The following is a 17,033-nucleotide window of genomic DNA, read 5'->3' as shown; positions in this document are numbered from 1 at the left end:
TAATCTATGAAATGAGCATAGCTATGAAGATTTGAGTTTATTAATCACTTTTTTCTTAAAGTGTTGATAAATCATATTGTAGATATAGAAGACATTATCACTGTCACTGTCACTGTCCTCCCATTGTTCATAGATTTGCTTGAGCAGGCCCAGTAACGTCTCCATTGTGACACTTGTTACTGTGTTTGGCATATCGAGTACGTCACGGGTACCTTGCCAGGCTTTGCTATGTGGGTGAGATACTCTCAGTAGCTTCCTGGGCTCTCCGAGAGGGGCGGAGGAATCAAATCTGGGTCGGCCAGGTCGGCTGCGTGCAAGGCAAACACCTTATCCGCTGTGCTATTGCTCCAATCCAGAAGACAGTATAAATAGATCAAAGTAAGCGCTGGCATATCTATAATGACACGACAGGCTTTAAAATGAGAGTTATGGAGTTTTAGGCAATTTGGAATAATACAGCAAAATGAAAGTGAACAAAGGGAATGTGAAGCTGGCTTAAGGAGACATAGTGCATGGGTGCGTGTTGCACTTGAATAAAGGTTAAGATGAGAAACAGCAACATTGAGCTATACTAACATTGAGAGTTAGTATAGCATACTTAATATGCTATATTGCACAAAGATGTTTGTGCCGTACTATATTAAGATAATCAGGGGTCTTCCCTGCCTTTCCTTCCCCAGAGTTTCTCTAGTATGAATACCTTTAGAAACAGTTCCCAAATGAGTCAAGATAGCCATAGGATTTTATACAGTGTTTTTGGTTTTGCTTTGTTTTGTTTTGTTTGTATGTCAACTTTATAGTAAGGATAAGTTTCGACTTCCAGCCTCTCTGGGTTGCTCTATCTGTCCCCTCTATATTTCACCAAGACTTGGCGATCACAGCAACCCTTAACTGAATCACCCCCTTTCCTCAACGCACATTCCTCTGCTGGCTCTTTGTCAAGCACTGAGCATACACAAGGTCAGCCATGACCAGAGTTTCCACCCACAACATGGCCAAACTTTGTGTCAAATGAAAATGCACCTATGCAGGGGCTGGAGCGATAGCACACTGGGTAGGGCATTTGCCTTGCATGTGGCCGACATGGGTTTAATTCCCAGCATCCAATATGGTCCCCTGAGCACCGCCAGGGGTAATTCCTACGTGTAGAGCCAGGAGTGACCCCTGTGCATTGCTGGGTGTGACCCAAAAAGAAAAAAAAATAAGAAAATATACCTATGCAGAAAATGTAAATAAAAGATTATTTACAGGCACTTCCCTGAGTGGCCCAAGAAGTCTAAGAGGCCAGTCAAGCCAGAAAGCCCCTATGATCTCCAGGGTTAGGCATTAGGAGAAAACTAAACAAGATATTTGATAAAAATGGAGCTCGCCCCAAACACCACCCCAAGGTAGCACAGTACATTTTCTCACACTGATCTCCAGGACACTGTTTCACGTTATGTTTATGTTGCAACAGTGCAGAAACTTCTTTCAGGTGAGAAAGTGAAGATCTGAAGTCAGCGTCCAGTCTGTGGATGGGGTCCCTACTTCTCCCCATGACTCTTGTGTGTCTGGTCAGGTGAGAAAAGGGGAATGCACACAGTCCATGTAGTAGGTAGCATCAACCTCAAGGGTATACCCAAGGAAGTGAGCAATTTATTTCTGCTATTTTTAGAGTTGGGTGAGGCAGTCTAGTGGCAGTAGGAAAATTAGAAGCCAGCTGTGGGAGGAAGCCTGGTACACACACACACACACACACACACACACACACACACACACACGAGTCAGAGTCAGAAATCAGCTGGATGATAACTCTCGCCTCTTGGAAATCATTAGCGTTGAAGTTTAAAGGGGTCTTCTGGAATAAGAAAGTTAAAAATAATTTTTTTTCTTGGTACATCAGAAAATTCTAAAGCAAAAAAAAATATGTGACTGAATTAAAGAAGAAGAAGGTCAGCAAAAATCCTAATATTCAAAATATAGGTTGGACCATGAAGAGCATAGGAATGAGGGGGAAAAAAATAAGTAGTAAAGGTAAATGAACAAGATGTTCCAGACTTAACCAAAGAGACATGAATAAATAACTTGAGCGAAGGAGCAGCCACGGCAAAACCTGGCCGGAAATCAAAAGACTGAAGCTAGAATTGATGGGAAAAATAAGTAACCGATGGTAACCTCTTGCCTCTTTCTCTGACTCTGAATTTTCCCGTGAGAGTTCAGGGAAAGGATATGGGACTTTAAAAAGACAGTTTCCCTGGAGATGTCAGTCTAAAATTCTTCCATAAACAGAGAAGCCAAACAATCAGAACTGGGATCGAGAAGATGAGGGAGAAACAAAACACTTTCTCGGTTTTGTAGAAAGGCACAAGGCAGAGCCCTCATTGCGTCTAGTTACCTCACCCAAAGAAAGGTAATGGCACGCAACACCGGACCAAGGGTTTGTGCTTAAGAAGGGTTTAAGATTCTACAGTTGGGAAAAGCAAATAGGTTATAATCAAAGTCTATAAAGTTAAGAGAGGTATAAATTAAGTCAATGGGACCGACAATTTATCAAATTCCAAATACTTAAGGAGTGACCCTTTGAAGCTCGGGGATTAACATACCTAATGGGGAGTTTTAATCACATAGTAGGATGTAAATTTATGGAAGTGAAAGCCAGAAATATGAACCGATTCATAAAGCACAGTTTAATCACTAAGTAGTGGGCTTCTCTGGGAACCAGAAACGTTTGAAACTTGTGAACCCAGGTAATGTTCAGGTCCCCGAAGCAGTCAATGAGAAAGTCTTAGGGCCTGATGTCCAAGGAAGTGAGGCAACAAGAAAAGGCCCCGTTTCCTAATTAACTGTGGCACATCTGAGGGTGTGATCAGAGCACTCTCGCAAAGGGATGAGTTCCTGCTTGTACCTTGGAAACGAGCACACCAAACAGCTCTGCCTTGGTCAGAAGGGAACAGGGAGGCAGGAGGAGAGAAGGTGGAACAGCAACTAAGAAACCGGAAGTGCCCAGAAGCAAGCCACCAACCGGGCTCTTTGATTTACACTGACATCTAGCGGTGTGTGATAGAAGAGCAAGAGGAAGCCGGGGCTGCTGGGTTTTTGGATTTTTTTTTTTTTTAATGTCTTGGAAAATTGCTAAGAGAGCAGGCCTGGGTATGTATGTTCCGCCCACACACGCTCCTTTGAGTAAAAAAGGATTATTGTGAGCTTGACGCTAAGAAGTCTCAAGTACGTCTGGGTGACTAGGATTATGAAAAAGCTATTGTGCTCGCTTCGGGCCCACACAGGTGCACACCCACTGCTGCTCTCTGGAGGGGTGAATCTGTCTGCTGGCTGCCACTCCAAACCCAGCCTGCTCCCAGGCTTCAAGGCAGGAGAGGGTGGGGGGTGGGGGGACGGGAGCGCTCACATATCCCGACTAAATTACTGGGCTGGGGTGTGTGCTAATGTTCCAAGAGCGGGTTCAACTGGCAGTGCTGGTAGGATGGAGACTTAGACATCCTTAAAACTACCATGAAGCCAGCAGCCGAACATTCAGCCCCTGTTTGCCATCACAAAATGAATTGGGACAGAGTCACAAGGAGAGCAAACTAATGGTTACACATATTGAATCGAATCTAGCATTTCAAATCGGAATTTTGGTCTCCTGCCTCCATCTGGCGACTTTTGGCTGCTGCCATCACTGAATTCTGTCCGTTCCAAGAGGTTTTATGCTGTCCCACAGACATTCAAGTGCTCTGGAGAAGTAAAGGGCCGCAGGCGGTGAGAAGAGCACAGTATGTCCACTGGCTATATCCCCACCGGTGTGGTACCCAGACGCCGACTGAACATGCCTAATCAACCTGGGGCAGCAGATGCGGAGGTACCAAAGACATAGTCTGAAAACATGAGCCTGAATAATGGCAAATACCTCAGTCAGGGGTCGACTTGGAAACGCATCCGGATCCCGTGCCTACCTCTGTCTGTACCATTGACATCCGGTACGAGCGCATTTCCGACACTAGCCCTAAGATGTCCACAAACTCGTGATCCCGGATGTGCTGTAGCAGCCGGTCCAAGGCGATGAAAGTTCCTGTCCGCCCAACTCCAGCACTGCAGACAAATCCAGATGCAGGAGAATCAGACACGGTTGAACACTAATTGGCAATTACGAAACATTACAGGAGACATGATTGGGGAAAAAGCCTAAACTTCCGACCATCCTTTCCATTTAAAGGATTTTTTTTAAGAACTTGTTTCCTTGCACTTTGCAGATATTGTCTATTTTGTAAATCAAAGCTCACTGGCTCTTCTCCCGTGCTCTTTTTTTTGGGGGGGGTCACACCCGGCAATGCACAGGGGTTACTCCTGGCTCTGAGCTCAGGAATCACCCCTAGCGGTGCTCAGGGGACCATATGGGATGCTGGGAATCGAACCTGGGTCGGCCGCGTGCAAGGCAAATGCCCTACCCGCTGTGCTATTGCTCCAGCCCCCTCCCGTGCTCTCTTATATGCACACAGGCACACACACACACACACACACACACAAACACACACCCCATCTATTCATTTTTTGTTCACAAAGTCCAAGGTGCTAGAAGATTCCGGATCATAAGGTTTTTCTATTCAGATTGACAGCTGGTGCCATTACCCTGCTCTCATATCTTTATCCCTTTTTGGCATCAGATAGTGGGAACATATTTATACCCCCCACCCCCTGTCTAATATTATGCTATAACCTGTGTACTGCCATTGTGTTATACTAAAGAACTTCAATGGAGTCTTGCTTATTTGGCAGGAAGGAGCTTCATTTCCAAAATCATCCCTCCTCAAGAAAAGAGTTTGGACCTTTGTGTTTGCTCACATAACCGCCCAGACAGTGGCTTTCTTTTGCAGTGCCTGAACAAAATTCTCTAGGTGAGCAGCCATAGCAAATCTCTAGCTGAATGTTTTCACTTTCCTTCCTTGGCAACAACTTCTATTCCTATTCGCTATGATTAGCTGTACTTAATCCTACCTTTTGTTTGACTACTAAGCCCCTCAGGATCCTTGGCAGCGCAGGGTAGTATCAGAGTTCTTAAAGACATGACCTGTCTGGGTGCACAGCCTGTCTCCTCCACCTCCTCTTGCACTTCTTGAGGGGTTTCCCTTAAGCAGCGCTTCAGAAGGTCCCAAGGGCCACTTCCAGTGACGTTTGGCCTGGCTGAGCTGGTCTCATGCCTCAGTACATCAGGGGCTACCAAGACCCCAAACCCTGGTGCCTGAGACACTCTGCAGTGCTGGTGATGGACCCTGGAATCTGGTCAGGCGAGGCCTATGCACTACCCACTGAGCTCTCTCCTCACCCCTCTACCTTCTAATTTCAAGAATGTGACTTAATTCTTGAACCTCTCTGTCCCTTGGGTTTCCACCTGATAGTGGTATAATAATACTTTATGGACTATAGGTTATGAAATCATCCTGTGATAGGCAAATCATTTATAGAAACCATATATATCTGATATATATATATAATCACATGATATATGATCATATGCTATATATCATCATATGATAAACAACTCATATATAGCAATCATATATATGACATAGATGATGCTGTATAGAAATCATGTAGAGCATTATCAATGTTTGTTTCTATTTTGTGAGGCAAGATTTTATTGAAACTTATTTCAAAAGATGTTAGGGGAGAGACAGAGAAGTGTGTATTGAAGAGAGAACACAGGTTTCTCCAGAGTAGAGACAGGCAAGAGAAGAAGCAAAGACAAGCAAGCAGGACACGTGTTCAGGGGAGAACACGCGCTTGGAGAGCAGCAAGCCTCAGTGTGTTAAAGTCACAATTTATTTTATCGTTAATTCAGTCCTCCCAGGTTTTATGTGGAGAGTGGGATTATGCACAGCAGGTAGATATAGAGTGTGTGTATGGAGAATAAGTGTGGTATATACCCCCCCAAAAGTGGGTATATATACAGAATGGGTATAATCAGAGATTATGCAGAGTGGATATATGTAAGGTGGGTGGTCCAGTGCATATATGCAGAGCGTAAGTGGAGTGTATATGTAGTGGGTGCGTGCAGAGTGAGTATATGTAGAGATTATATAGAGCGTATATATGTAGAGGGGTGGGTATGGTACAGTGAGCATATGAGGATGCATGTATCGTGGATGTATATAGAGTGGGTAGATTGTGTATACCATGGGTACATGCAGAGTGGTTTATGCATAGAGGTTATGCTAGAGTTCTCTGTAGAGCAGGTGTTATGTGGGCTGAGGTTACCTGCAGTGCACGATCATGGGGCCTTTGCTCTTCGTGGCATGCTGTCGAACCACGTGGACAAACTGCAGGATACTCTCTGCAGCATTCGCCGTGGGCACACCATGGTCAGGCCACGCCATGTAGTTAAAATGCATCACATCCTGCGTATCGTCAGCCTTTAGGAGAGAACCCCGAACAAGAATCAGTCTCGCAGGCAGGTTGGATGGCCCGGCCTCCCCTGAAGCTCAGAGGACCCTGGAGGAGACTCTGACTCAGGATGGAAGACCGTGCACTTCCCCTTGGCTTGGAGCAATGTGGCTGGCACCAAGCAGGCCCAGGAAAAGATACAAATGCTCAAAAGCTTCCAAGCGCAGCATCAACAGGCTAATCCCTCCCTGGAAGGCGACACTGAAGCCGAGTCAGGTTTGGGAAGCCGCCACTGAAGAGTTGTATCCACCTTGACCGCTGCGTTAGACACGGTGTGAGGTGTCACCTGGGATCCTTCGGTGTGGCCCTCGCCCAGCAGTTGTGGTCAACATACAAATCCCCCCTCTCCTACAAAGGACCCCAGGCCCAGGAAATGCCAGCTCCTGCTGACACTGAGGGCAGGCCCAGAGAGAGGGCACCTCCTCAGAGGGCCAGGAAGTCGAGGTGCACAGCTCACCCAAGCCAGGCGGGTGCTGTCATGTCTCTCCTGGGACCCCGCAGAATCCAGAGCTGTGTGTAGCCCTGAGGGAGGCCATGCCCTGCCCTCTCCAGCTTTCTGTGTTACTTCACAGGTTCCCCCCGAGATGGTGCTTTCAAAAATCACCTGGAGGACAAGCCCTGTCTTGGGGACCAGATCCCAATAAACTCCCACCTCAGTTTTCTAAAAATGATCTGATGACAGCATGAACTGGGATGTGAGGGTGTACACTGTGCACTGGGCTATGGGGATATACACTGTATGCTTAGCTGTAAGTGTGTACACCATGTACTGAGCTGTGAAGATGTACACTGTGCGATGAACTTTCAGTGTGTACACCATGCACTGAGCTATGAGGGTATACACCATGTACTGGGCTGTGAGGGTATACACTGTATGTTTAGCTGTAAGGGTGTACACCGTGTACTGAGCTGTGAAGGTGTACACTGTGGGCTGAACTTTGAGAGTGTACACCATATACTGGGCTGTGAGTGTGTACACTGTGAGCTGGGCTGTGAGTGTGTACATCACAGCTGAGATGGTCTCCAGTATGTACATCCTCACAGCCCAGCACATGGTGTACACTCTCATAGCCCAGTTCATGTGTATTCCCCCACAGCCCAGCTCACAGTATACACTCTCACAGCCCAGGCAGGATGGATGACCTGGCCTCCCCCTAAAGCTCAGGAGACCCTGGAGGAGACCCTGGCTGGGCTGTGAGCTGGGCTGTGAGTGTGTACACCATGAGCTGGGCTGTGGGTATACACATGAGCTGGGCTGTGAGGATGTACACCGTGAGCTGGGCTGTGAGAGTATACATGCTGGAGACCATCTCAGCCATGATCAGAGTTCTGTCCAGCTCCTTGCCTTGCTGCCTTCTGCCTAGCTCTGGGCAGCTGAGGAGGGGGAGGCATCAGTATATTTATCCTTCTTAAAGGAACACAGATACCAAAGACAGAGTACTCCATGAACTAATTACTCAGGGATTTGAATCTCAGACCAATGAGATGTGTGTCTTTCAAGAGTTATTCTTTTGAGTCCTTACCAATTATAAGCATAAAGATTAATTCTGTTCTCATTGGAAATATTCTACTCTACAAGCTCCCAAACTTATCTAGCTTACCATCCCCCCCTTTTTTTTTGCTTTTTGGATCACACCTGGTGATGCTCAGGGGTTACTCCTGGCTCTGCACTCAAGAATTACTCCTGGTGGTGCTCAGGGGACCATATGGGATGCTGGAATTTGAACCCGGGTCGGCCACGAGCAAGGCAAACACCCTACCCACTGTGCTATCGCTCCAGCCACATCGCCCCTTTTTACAAAGTTACTCTATGCCCCCTGGATATCTATCTCCTTTAAGTGAACAAAGAGAAAGCCCCCCTCGCCTCAAGTGTACCCATAGCCACGTCTGTGCACCCCATCTTTCCAGCACCCTAACCCACCAGGAGCACTATGTTCCTTTGGGGAAGCAACGTAAACCCACACCTCAAAAGTATCAATTTCATGTCCCATCTCTCAACCTTGCTAAGCACCTAGACTCCACCCAGAAGATAAAACACTCTATAATAATTTATTTTAGTTATTATTTATTCCAAGATGAGCCCAGAATTACTCTGGTGGGGTTCAGGAGACCATATGAGGTGCTAAGGACAGGACCTGGGTGGACACATGTAAGGCAAGTCCCCTACCTGCTATACTATTGCTCTGGCCCCTATGTTGTAATTTAGAAATAAATTCCAAAGAATTAGTGGTCTTGGGCAGAGTGCAATTTGTATAAATATAAGTAACTGTATCTATATCTCTAAAATACATAAGTAAGTACCCAGATAAGATTCATATAAACAGAAACAAGCCAACACTTCCAGTAGACCATGGCACCTGAGATCACACACTCACATTTTCCCCAACGTGCTCTCAGCCCTTTCTGTGACACACAGAGCAAGCACAAGGTCTGCAAAGATGCTGGTTCCATTCCCGGGTGCCTTCAGGAAGGAGGCGAGGAAAGGAACCCAAGTCTGATCAATGGTGCAGAATGAACCAAGCACAGAAGGAGCATTTAAAGATACTCAGTTGCTATCAGATATCCTTGATGGTCCAGAGAAAAGTTCCTGAAATGTTTGCCTATTCAAATATGGACCCCAATGGACACTGCAAAAGTCACATGTCCCTCCATTGCCAGTGTCAGGGTGACCCAACTAAAGGAATAGCAAGTCATGGGTCAAACAGGATTTTTGCTAGTCTGGAACTCTCTAGTTCTCACTGAGTTCAAGCTTCTCAAGAGCTGGAAAGTGACAAATTGTGTGACAGAGTCATTTTTCCTCCATTCTTGTTAAGTGAGAAAACTCCTGGCTCCTTCTGATACAACCTTTCCAGAAAGGTTTTCTTTCACTCTGCTTTTCTCATTATATATTTTCATCCTAGAGTCTGAAAGTTTCCTCACGTCCATATGGAGGAAACTGGAGTATAAACAATAGTGAAACAAACAGAACCGTTCACTAGCTCACATGATGGTCTTTGGCAGGAGACCCTTCATTGAGGGAACTCGCATTTTAGCTCTGTATGTTTACAGCTATAAGGCAGCCCGATGCTTAGAAGGGGTACATAAATACCTGGCAGAAAACACTGCTAGTCAGTGTTTTAGTCCTGTTTCAAGTCTTTCACGTGGTTATCCTTGAAATATAGGTCATCGGCTACGATCAAGGACAAGCTGTGAAGCACGGACTGTGCAATGATGGATATCACTTTTCCCTGTCAAAGGCACAGCCATAGGAACAGACCCTATTTTGTGCTCTGAACTCTTTTTTCTCCTAGATGAAAAACTTGGGAAAGACTTGGCCTATATTCCTCAAGCAATTGCCACTGGCTTTCCAGCTGAAATAGCCAAGAAAGAGAGCAGAGTTTACTCGGCATTCAGATTGTCAAATATTTTCTCCGATGGAACGTTTGTGATGCTTTTCAAGTGCTTTATTATTTTTGAAACCATTCATGCATTCATTCACCATCCTTTGATTTATTCATTCCAGAAAGACTTATTAAGCTAACGGCTGGGATTACAAGGATTATTAAAAAACAACAACAACAGGGTACTTGCTTCTGAAATGCACAGGACAGTGAAGAAGGAAGGCATGGAGAAAGAGAGAACTCTATTACCCGCTGTTCTGCTCATCCTCTCAGTGTTCAGTGATGGAGTTCTTCAGGGAGGCTAGAGCAGAGGGGGAAGGGGCAGAGACATAGAAAGCTAATAGTGAGGGGACAGCAGACTGGAGAGCTTTACTGAATGGAAAAGCACGGAGGGGACAGGAGGACATGGACATATGGCAGAAATGGAACAGCAGGAAGCACCATTACCATCGAACTGGGATTTGCCAAAAATTCCCATTGCTTTGTCTCAAAAACCATTGTTGCCCAAATCCCTTCCTGCCAGTGGTTAAGGAAGTGATTTATCTCATAAATGCAGACCTAATGAGCATTTCTGTTTCTGTTGCCTGCATATGGACAATCCTTGTTTCCGTGGTCTGTGTTAAGGCTCAGCTAACCTTCCCGAGTGGGAAGAGCAGCCGATTCTGTACAGTGGGTCCTCTGATCTCTTGCATCTACTCAAGCTTGAGGCAGCAGCAATGGAGCAACTAGGCATGATGGATTGTGTGGTCAACGGCAAGGCATGTTATTGAGAATACTGAAATTCAAAATACGTCACGATCTACGGTCACGATCCTCCCGTTGTTCATCGATTTTCTCGAGCGGGCCCAGTAACATCTCCATCGTGAGACTTGATGTTACTGTGTTTAGCATATCAAATACGTCACGGGGAGCTTGCCAGGCTTTGCTGTGCGGGCTCGATACTCTCGGTAGCTTGCCAGGCTCTCCGAAATACGTCATTTCTATAATAAAGTAACTAGAAATTCTTTTTCTTATTTTCAATCCTCCCTACGTGCCCAATGCTTTGGAAAAGTCACAGGCTTTACAATGAGGGTATGTCTGTGGTCTGTCCTCAGGCTGCGTCTTCTCAGCCTGTTCGGCAAATGATGAAGTGAGCAGAGACAGACACATTTGTGGAAATTTTTCTATTCTCAACCAACTAAGTTCTGTCCTTCAAGGTGCGGATCCGCATGAAAGGACCTCAAGACACTCCCTTCCCTGTCCTGTCTCTCAGGCACTTACAAGCCCCTGAAGAACTCCATCACTGCACACTGAGAGGATGGTCAGACAGGTGGGAGAGTTCTCTCTTTCTCCATGTCTTTCCCCTTTCATTGTTTCATTATTCTGTGCATTTCAGAAGCAAGTAACTGTGTTTTTTTAATGTAGGAGTACTTCTATTTATCCACCCATTGATTAAGCTGATTGAATTGGGCATCAACTCCACATTACCCCCCCTTTTTTTAATCACTGTGAGATACAGTTACAAAGCTTTCATGTTCAAGATTCAGCCGTACAATGATCAAACACCCATCCCTCCATCAGTGAACACTTTCCACCAGCAGTGTCCCCGGTATATCCCCCACCCCCAGTACCTGGTTTTTATAACCCTGAATCCAGTGGGCTAGCCCCGGTCCCCCAGCACACACTCATGTTGTTGAGAAAAATGCTTTTCCCAATGTCCCAGGAGGCAGGAACTCATTTCAAGAGAACTACGGCACTGTGCTAGGTGAGGCCTGTGAAAGTGTCAAAACCAAACCAGAACCAGAGAAGGCAGGACCCAATCAACCACTCTATGTGCATTGCTTCATGTTGCAAGTATGAGTGTATCTTGATGTCCCAGTGCCTGACACATTGTGGAGAGAGAACCTTCCTTCTTCAGTCCCTTGGGAGTAGTGACCCACTTTATTCTACTGCTCTGGGACCCTCAGAAATGCAGGGTCCAGTCCCCCGGCCCCGTCCCCATCCCCTCCAGGGCCCTAGGACCACATTGCACCTGGATGCTTCTCCAACTGCCATTTCTCCACCTGGGACCTTCTCCATCTGGGACCTTCTCCACCTGCCTCTTTTCCATCTGCCCCTTATCCATTAGTGTCCTTGCATGCTCTTCTCAGTCCAGCCCTTCGCCACAGGAAGGGAACAAGCTCCAGAGAAGAGTGCTCTTCTCTGGGAAGAAGCGTCCACGGTCTGACACTAAGGTGGCTGGGCCACCTGCACCCAGAATTTGCCTGTGTGGGGACGATTCCCCGCCCCCGGGGAGTGACTCACGTAGTTGATCCGGAAATGCCTGCAGGCCCAGTCGTCCTGCTCGTCCTCCGAGACCATCTCTACTGTGATGTCTCCGTAGGCGACAGGCTCCTCTGTGAAGGGCCAGTAGTGGTCACACTTCACCTGAGGCAGAGGGACAGGAGGCTTTTCAGCCACATGGCCAGGGAAGCAGCTGTTTCCGCCTCCCCGTCACTGCATTGGCAGAGCTGGCTCGAGGACCAAAGGCTGGAACCCCCGTAACCACCGACTGTCGGGGGGGGGGATGCTGAAGAGAGGGTGCAGGGTGGTGTGGGATACATAGGGACACTCGCCCAGGGCAGCGCAGGGAACAGCCCTGGGGACTCACCCGCCTCTTCTCGTTGCACTGAGTGAGCATGATGATGATCTGTGCCTTCTGCTGCAGGACCATCTTCCAGAAGTCGTTTCTGGTTTCGGGCAGTGGCCCCTGGGTGGCGATGTACTCCTGGGGCGAGTTGTAGCCCTGTGAGAGGAGCAGGTTGTCAGGGGAAGGGGTCACGGAGCCCCAAACCTGACAAGGCTAGTGCTGACTGGGGCTTCTCTCATAGTAACTGTGGCTGCTTTTCAAGTTTCCAAGGTAACTTGGGAGTTCATACTCAACGCCTTTTAATAATGTCGACTGCTGATTTCCTTTTCTTGAGATGGAGAGATGGAACCCAGGACCTCAAACATGCAAGGCCTCTCACTCAGCCACTTCCTGGCCTCACTACCCTGACTTTTTTTTTTTTTTTTTTTTTTTTTAGTGGGAAGATTGGGGGAGGTTGGCACCAGTGGTGCTTAGGGTTGACTCCTGGCTCTGTGCTCAGGGTTCACTCCTGGTGGTGCTCAGGGGACCATGTGCAGTTCTGGGATCAAACTTAATATCAGTTGTGTGCAAGGAAAGTACCCTGCAGGGCCACTGCAATATCTGTCCACGCCCTCTCTGTAACTTTTATAGCAAAGGTAGCTATCATTTTTACTGAAGTGCCTTTGCTTTATATCACTGTGTAATTTTCGGGCGTGAACTGCTGTCCACTGATATATAGGAAATTCACCCCGTAGAGGGCCTCTGTAGGCAGTTACACTCCCAGGGTGCCAGCCAAGCATATATTATTATCATTATCTACACTCACTAGTCCTTTAATACCCAATCTAGTACTAATCTCCGGCCCTTCTCTTCTATTCTTTACTCTGCAATGGAAGGTTGGACGCTTGTTTACAGAATTGAACTGTTGGGAAGGGGAAGGTGTTTTTTTGTCTGTTGCCCTCACGTCTTCCCCTGGCCATGTCTGCATGTGGAGACCTGATTCATCTTCATCTTTTTCTTTTCACTTACTGGAATGTAGTTGGCATTGATATAGTCTGCACCTTCCTCCTCGTTCATGCAGACTAATCTCACACGGCTAAAATCATCTGTCAAGGAGAAGAAAGGAAGCGAGAACAATCAGAATGGAAGGGAACGCTATCCTGGTTCTCCCCAACCACTCCCACACCCAGTTGGTGAGAGACAAGGGGGTCTGATACCTGAGCCAGATCTCACTCTTAGTTATCATTTATAAATTGCTCCTGAGCACTTTTTTTTTAACTCATCAGCTCACCTTTGAATGGTCTCCAGATTTTAGGGGGACAGGAAAGATGTTGCAGAATATTTACAGGAACTGAACCATCTGGGAGATTGACAGGAAGCCTAGAGAATGGAGCCTGACTTGATTCCCATATTTCTAGGGGCAGGCAAAGAAGTCACTCCCTTTGCGGGGCTAGCGAAGAGGGAGAGGTTTGCATGGGATTTTGGTGAATGGACTTTGAGTGAGAAACATCAAGCCTCATGTGTAGAAATTGAGGTTCTCTAATAATGACACCACTGACCTTCATCAAGAACCTCCCCAGGGGGAAAGGCCTCTTTCTAGAAATTTCCTAGCTTCCCTCTCCCCTTTCCCCATTCTCTCCTGTATCCCCACCCAAAAAGTGAGCCAAGAGGTGGCTTGTCCCATCACAGATGACCTATCCTGACATGGCAGTGGTCTGGAGGGGAGGGGCGGTCCAGGGCTCAGGGGATCTGGCCTAGGACTGGGTCCAGGGTTTTATCTGTAGGAACAGTCCTTCAAGCTTCAGATGGCATGAGCAGGGCTGGCCCTTCTGGACGTCTTACATGGTAGGATGTTGGTGTAGCGATTTTTGCAGCGGTTCAGTGGGAGATCTGCAGCAAAGTGTGGGATATCCAGTCCGATCAGTTTCAGCTCCTGCAAAGGATAGGGATGGATCTGAGATTGTCATGAACTGTGTGGGCAGGCTCACTGTTTACACTGGGGATTTCTGCCCTGTCGACAGCAGTTACCACTTCTCCTGGGCCCCCTGATACTGAGCCGCTCTCTCAGAGGACAGACGGTACCTCTACACCCTCACCGTAGTCAGTCTGCTTTGGAAAGTAAACTTGGGTAGAACTGAGGTCCATTTAGAAGCTTTCAATGTACCTGCTTGCTTTGGTGTCCTTGTACCCTCCAAATGTTTATGCAGTTCCACAGACCTTCGGAGGGAGAAGAATAAATGCTGTGGCAGGCCACTGAGATTCCCTACATGTCCTACAATCTTACAGAGCATTACTGCAGTAATAAGTAGGTAATCTACAGAAAACTTCATAATCAGGAGAAGGACACATGAATTATGTTCATCATGCTCAGGGTGTGGAAAATTAGAAAACAAGTAGGTTTCAGTTTCCTGGAAGGTATGAGGCAACTGAAATATGCATTTCACATAAACATTTTTGTGTTCTATGAGGAAATAGATCTGAAGGCAGTGAACTTTAGAAAAAGGAATAAGGGAGAGTGAGGAACAGAGAATGAGGAACATTCGCCTTCTTGCAAGATGGAGCATGGGCAGGCACTCAGTGTTTGGTAATGACATTTTAAATATGAACACAAAGTGGAAATGGATGGGGAAAATCTTTCAGTAAAATAAGAAAACCACCAACTATCTGTCTTTATGTGTCTACTCTCATTCCCTGTCAGGGGATTAGCAGGCAACTTTGATAATAACAGGCAACCATGACAAGCTTATGCCACTAGAAAGGGGATTTCTAATCTGGTATGTGACATGCCTTAGAAGGAATAAGAAATTGCAGTCAGGCCAACTGGGTTTCCCAAGGGTCATTGCTCATGCTGTAGTTCGTGTAAACAGTGCTCCCTGGAATTGTTCAGTGCACAACCAACACAGCAGACCACCCAGTGCTACTCCTGTCCCCGTTTGACGGAAATACTTGTAAACATACATCTCTCCCTCTACATACATCTAAACTTAAGGGTTAAGAAAACCCTTAAAAAAAAGAAAACCCTTGTTGTTTCATTTACTCATACATAATCTTCATAATTCCTCCCAATTATTACTTAAATGAATCATGAAGGACTTTCCTCTGGAGAAAGGATTTCAAGAGACTTTGAAAGACTATTTTTTTTTTGGCTTTTTGGATCCCATCTGGTGATTCTCAGGGGTTACTCCTCAATAACTCTGACCTGCACCGAGGAATTATTTCTGGACCATATGGAATGCTGAGAATCAAACCCAGGTCAGCCGTGTGCAAGGCAAACAGCCTCCCCGCTGTACTATCACTCCAGCCTCACTTTGAAAGACTTCTGAAAAGGACTGGAGACATTTGACTGTGCCTTGACAGGCTTAACTTTCTCATGCCTTTTCAGTCTTTAAATCTTTTCCTTTTGTATGACTATAGTTTAAGTAACATGATTGCAAGATTATCAACTGTAATGAGTTAGATGTCCGTAATTACTGCACCTCACCATCACCAAAGTACTTGAGACTCTCCACCACCGTCTTCAAGTTCCTTCTGAATCCCAGTGTTCTTCGTAAACATGTGTGTTAGAGGCCAAGTTCCTGGATCTTCTGTGGCTTTGACACAGAAGTGCCTCAGTAGCTTAACCGGGCTTCTGGGCACAGGGAGACAGGCCTGTAGCCAGCACAGAGCCCTGCTTTGCACTTCCTGTGATTGTCCACTTTTGACGTTTCAAAATCACATCACAGACTCTCTGGCTTACACTGAAGCCAACCTTAGAAATTATGCTGACTTTGATCTACAGTTCACAAAACCAGGAGTTTTTCATCTCAGGCAATCTCCTTGCTTGTCAAAGAACATTAAACAGAATTTGTCCTTGCTATTTCATAATGGGTTTTTCCATTTGAAAAGGTTTCCAAAGACAGATTATATTGTTCTCATAAGAAAACAAGACTTTACTTTTTGCAAGTTCCAACCACATCAGTGTCATTTGTAGGTTACTTTCGCTTGGCACCTATAAGCCTCCTTAAATGAAGCTTGAATTACTTAAAATACTTTGGCTATCTACTTCCTTTAGAGAGTGCCTTTATGGATAGTTTGTCAAAACATCTGGCTTATTTCGTTGTACCACTTATAAACTGTGGGGCCTGGGAAAAGAAACTCAATGCTCATTAACATCAGTTTAATTATCTATGAGATAAGGATAATCATTTCTCCACGTCTCACTGGTGGCTATCTAAAGGAATGATTCAATTCAGCAAATATGAATGCAGCACAATAAGATTGTGAAATGTCTGTTAGGATTCTTCGTTTTGCTTTTCCCGGCTCCATAATTTTTCCCTCCTTAGAGATTTATGCTAACAGACCTACCACTCCCCTGGTATGTCCCTGACTCTGAGGACAGACTGGCAAACCACAGGAAAAGGCCTCGGATTTGAAAGAAAGTGTGGAAACAGATTGAGGTGAAGGGTGGGAGCACATATGGAAGCTGATGAACTGGCTGAACTTTAATTGTGTGCTGCCTCCCTGCTGCCAATGCCCCCAGTTGATAAGCGAGGTTTAATTGGCTGAATGTTGTTCATGTAAACTGCCAGAGCTGAACTGCAGCAAAGCAGGAGCAGCACGTCTACACAAAATGCTTTGCAATCTTTTGTGATTTAGCTTGTCACTAAGTG

At 46.2% G+C, this 17,033-nt stretch overlaps 1 protein-coding gene across 2 annotated transcripts in view; it reads right to left on the bottom strand.

Moving 5' to 3' along the window:
• PTPRO (protein tyrosine phosphatase receptor type O) overlaps positions 1-17,033 on the bottom strand; it is a 246,991-nt gene that overhangs the window by 6,315 nt on the left and 223,643 nt on the right. For both annotated transcript variants that reach the window (XM_056134615.1, XM_056134616.1), the window contains 6 exons: positions 14,227-14,317; positions 13,414-13,490; positions 12,427-12,561; positions 12,081-12,203; positions 6,232-6,386; positions 3,933-4,068 (listed from right to left, as the gene is read on the bottom strand). In XM_056134615.1, the coding sequence (XP_055990590.1) occupies positions 3,933-4,068; positions 6,232-6,386; positions 12,081-12,203; positions 12,427-12,561; positions 13,414-13,490; positions 14,227-14,317 (717 nt within the window). The remainder of the gene's footprint in view (positions 1-3,932; positions 4,069-6,231; positions 6,387-12,080; positions 12,204-12,426; positions 12,562-13,413; positions 13,491-14,226; positions 14,318-17,033) is intronic.

The sequence above is a fragment of the Sorex fumeus genome, unplaced genomic scaffold, assembly GCF_029834395.1.
Source record: "Sorex fumeus unplaced genomic scaffold, SorFum_2.1 ptg000100l, whole genome shotgun sequence".
Taxonomy (NCBI): domain Eukaryota; kingdom Metazoa; phylum Chordata; class Mammalia; order Eulipotyphla; family Soricidae; genus Sorex; species Sorex fumeus.
This window is presented reverse-complemented; position numbering and strand designations above follow the sequence as displayed.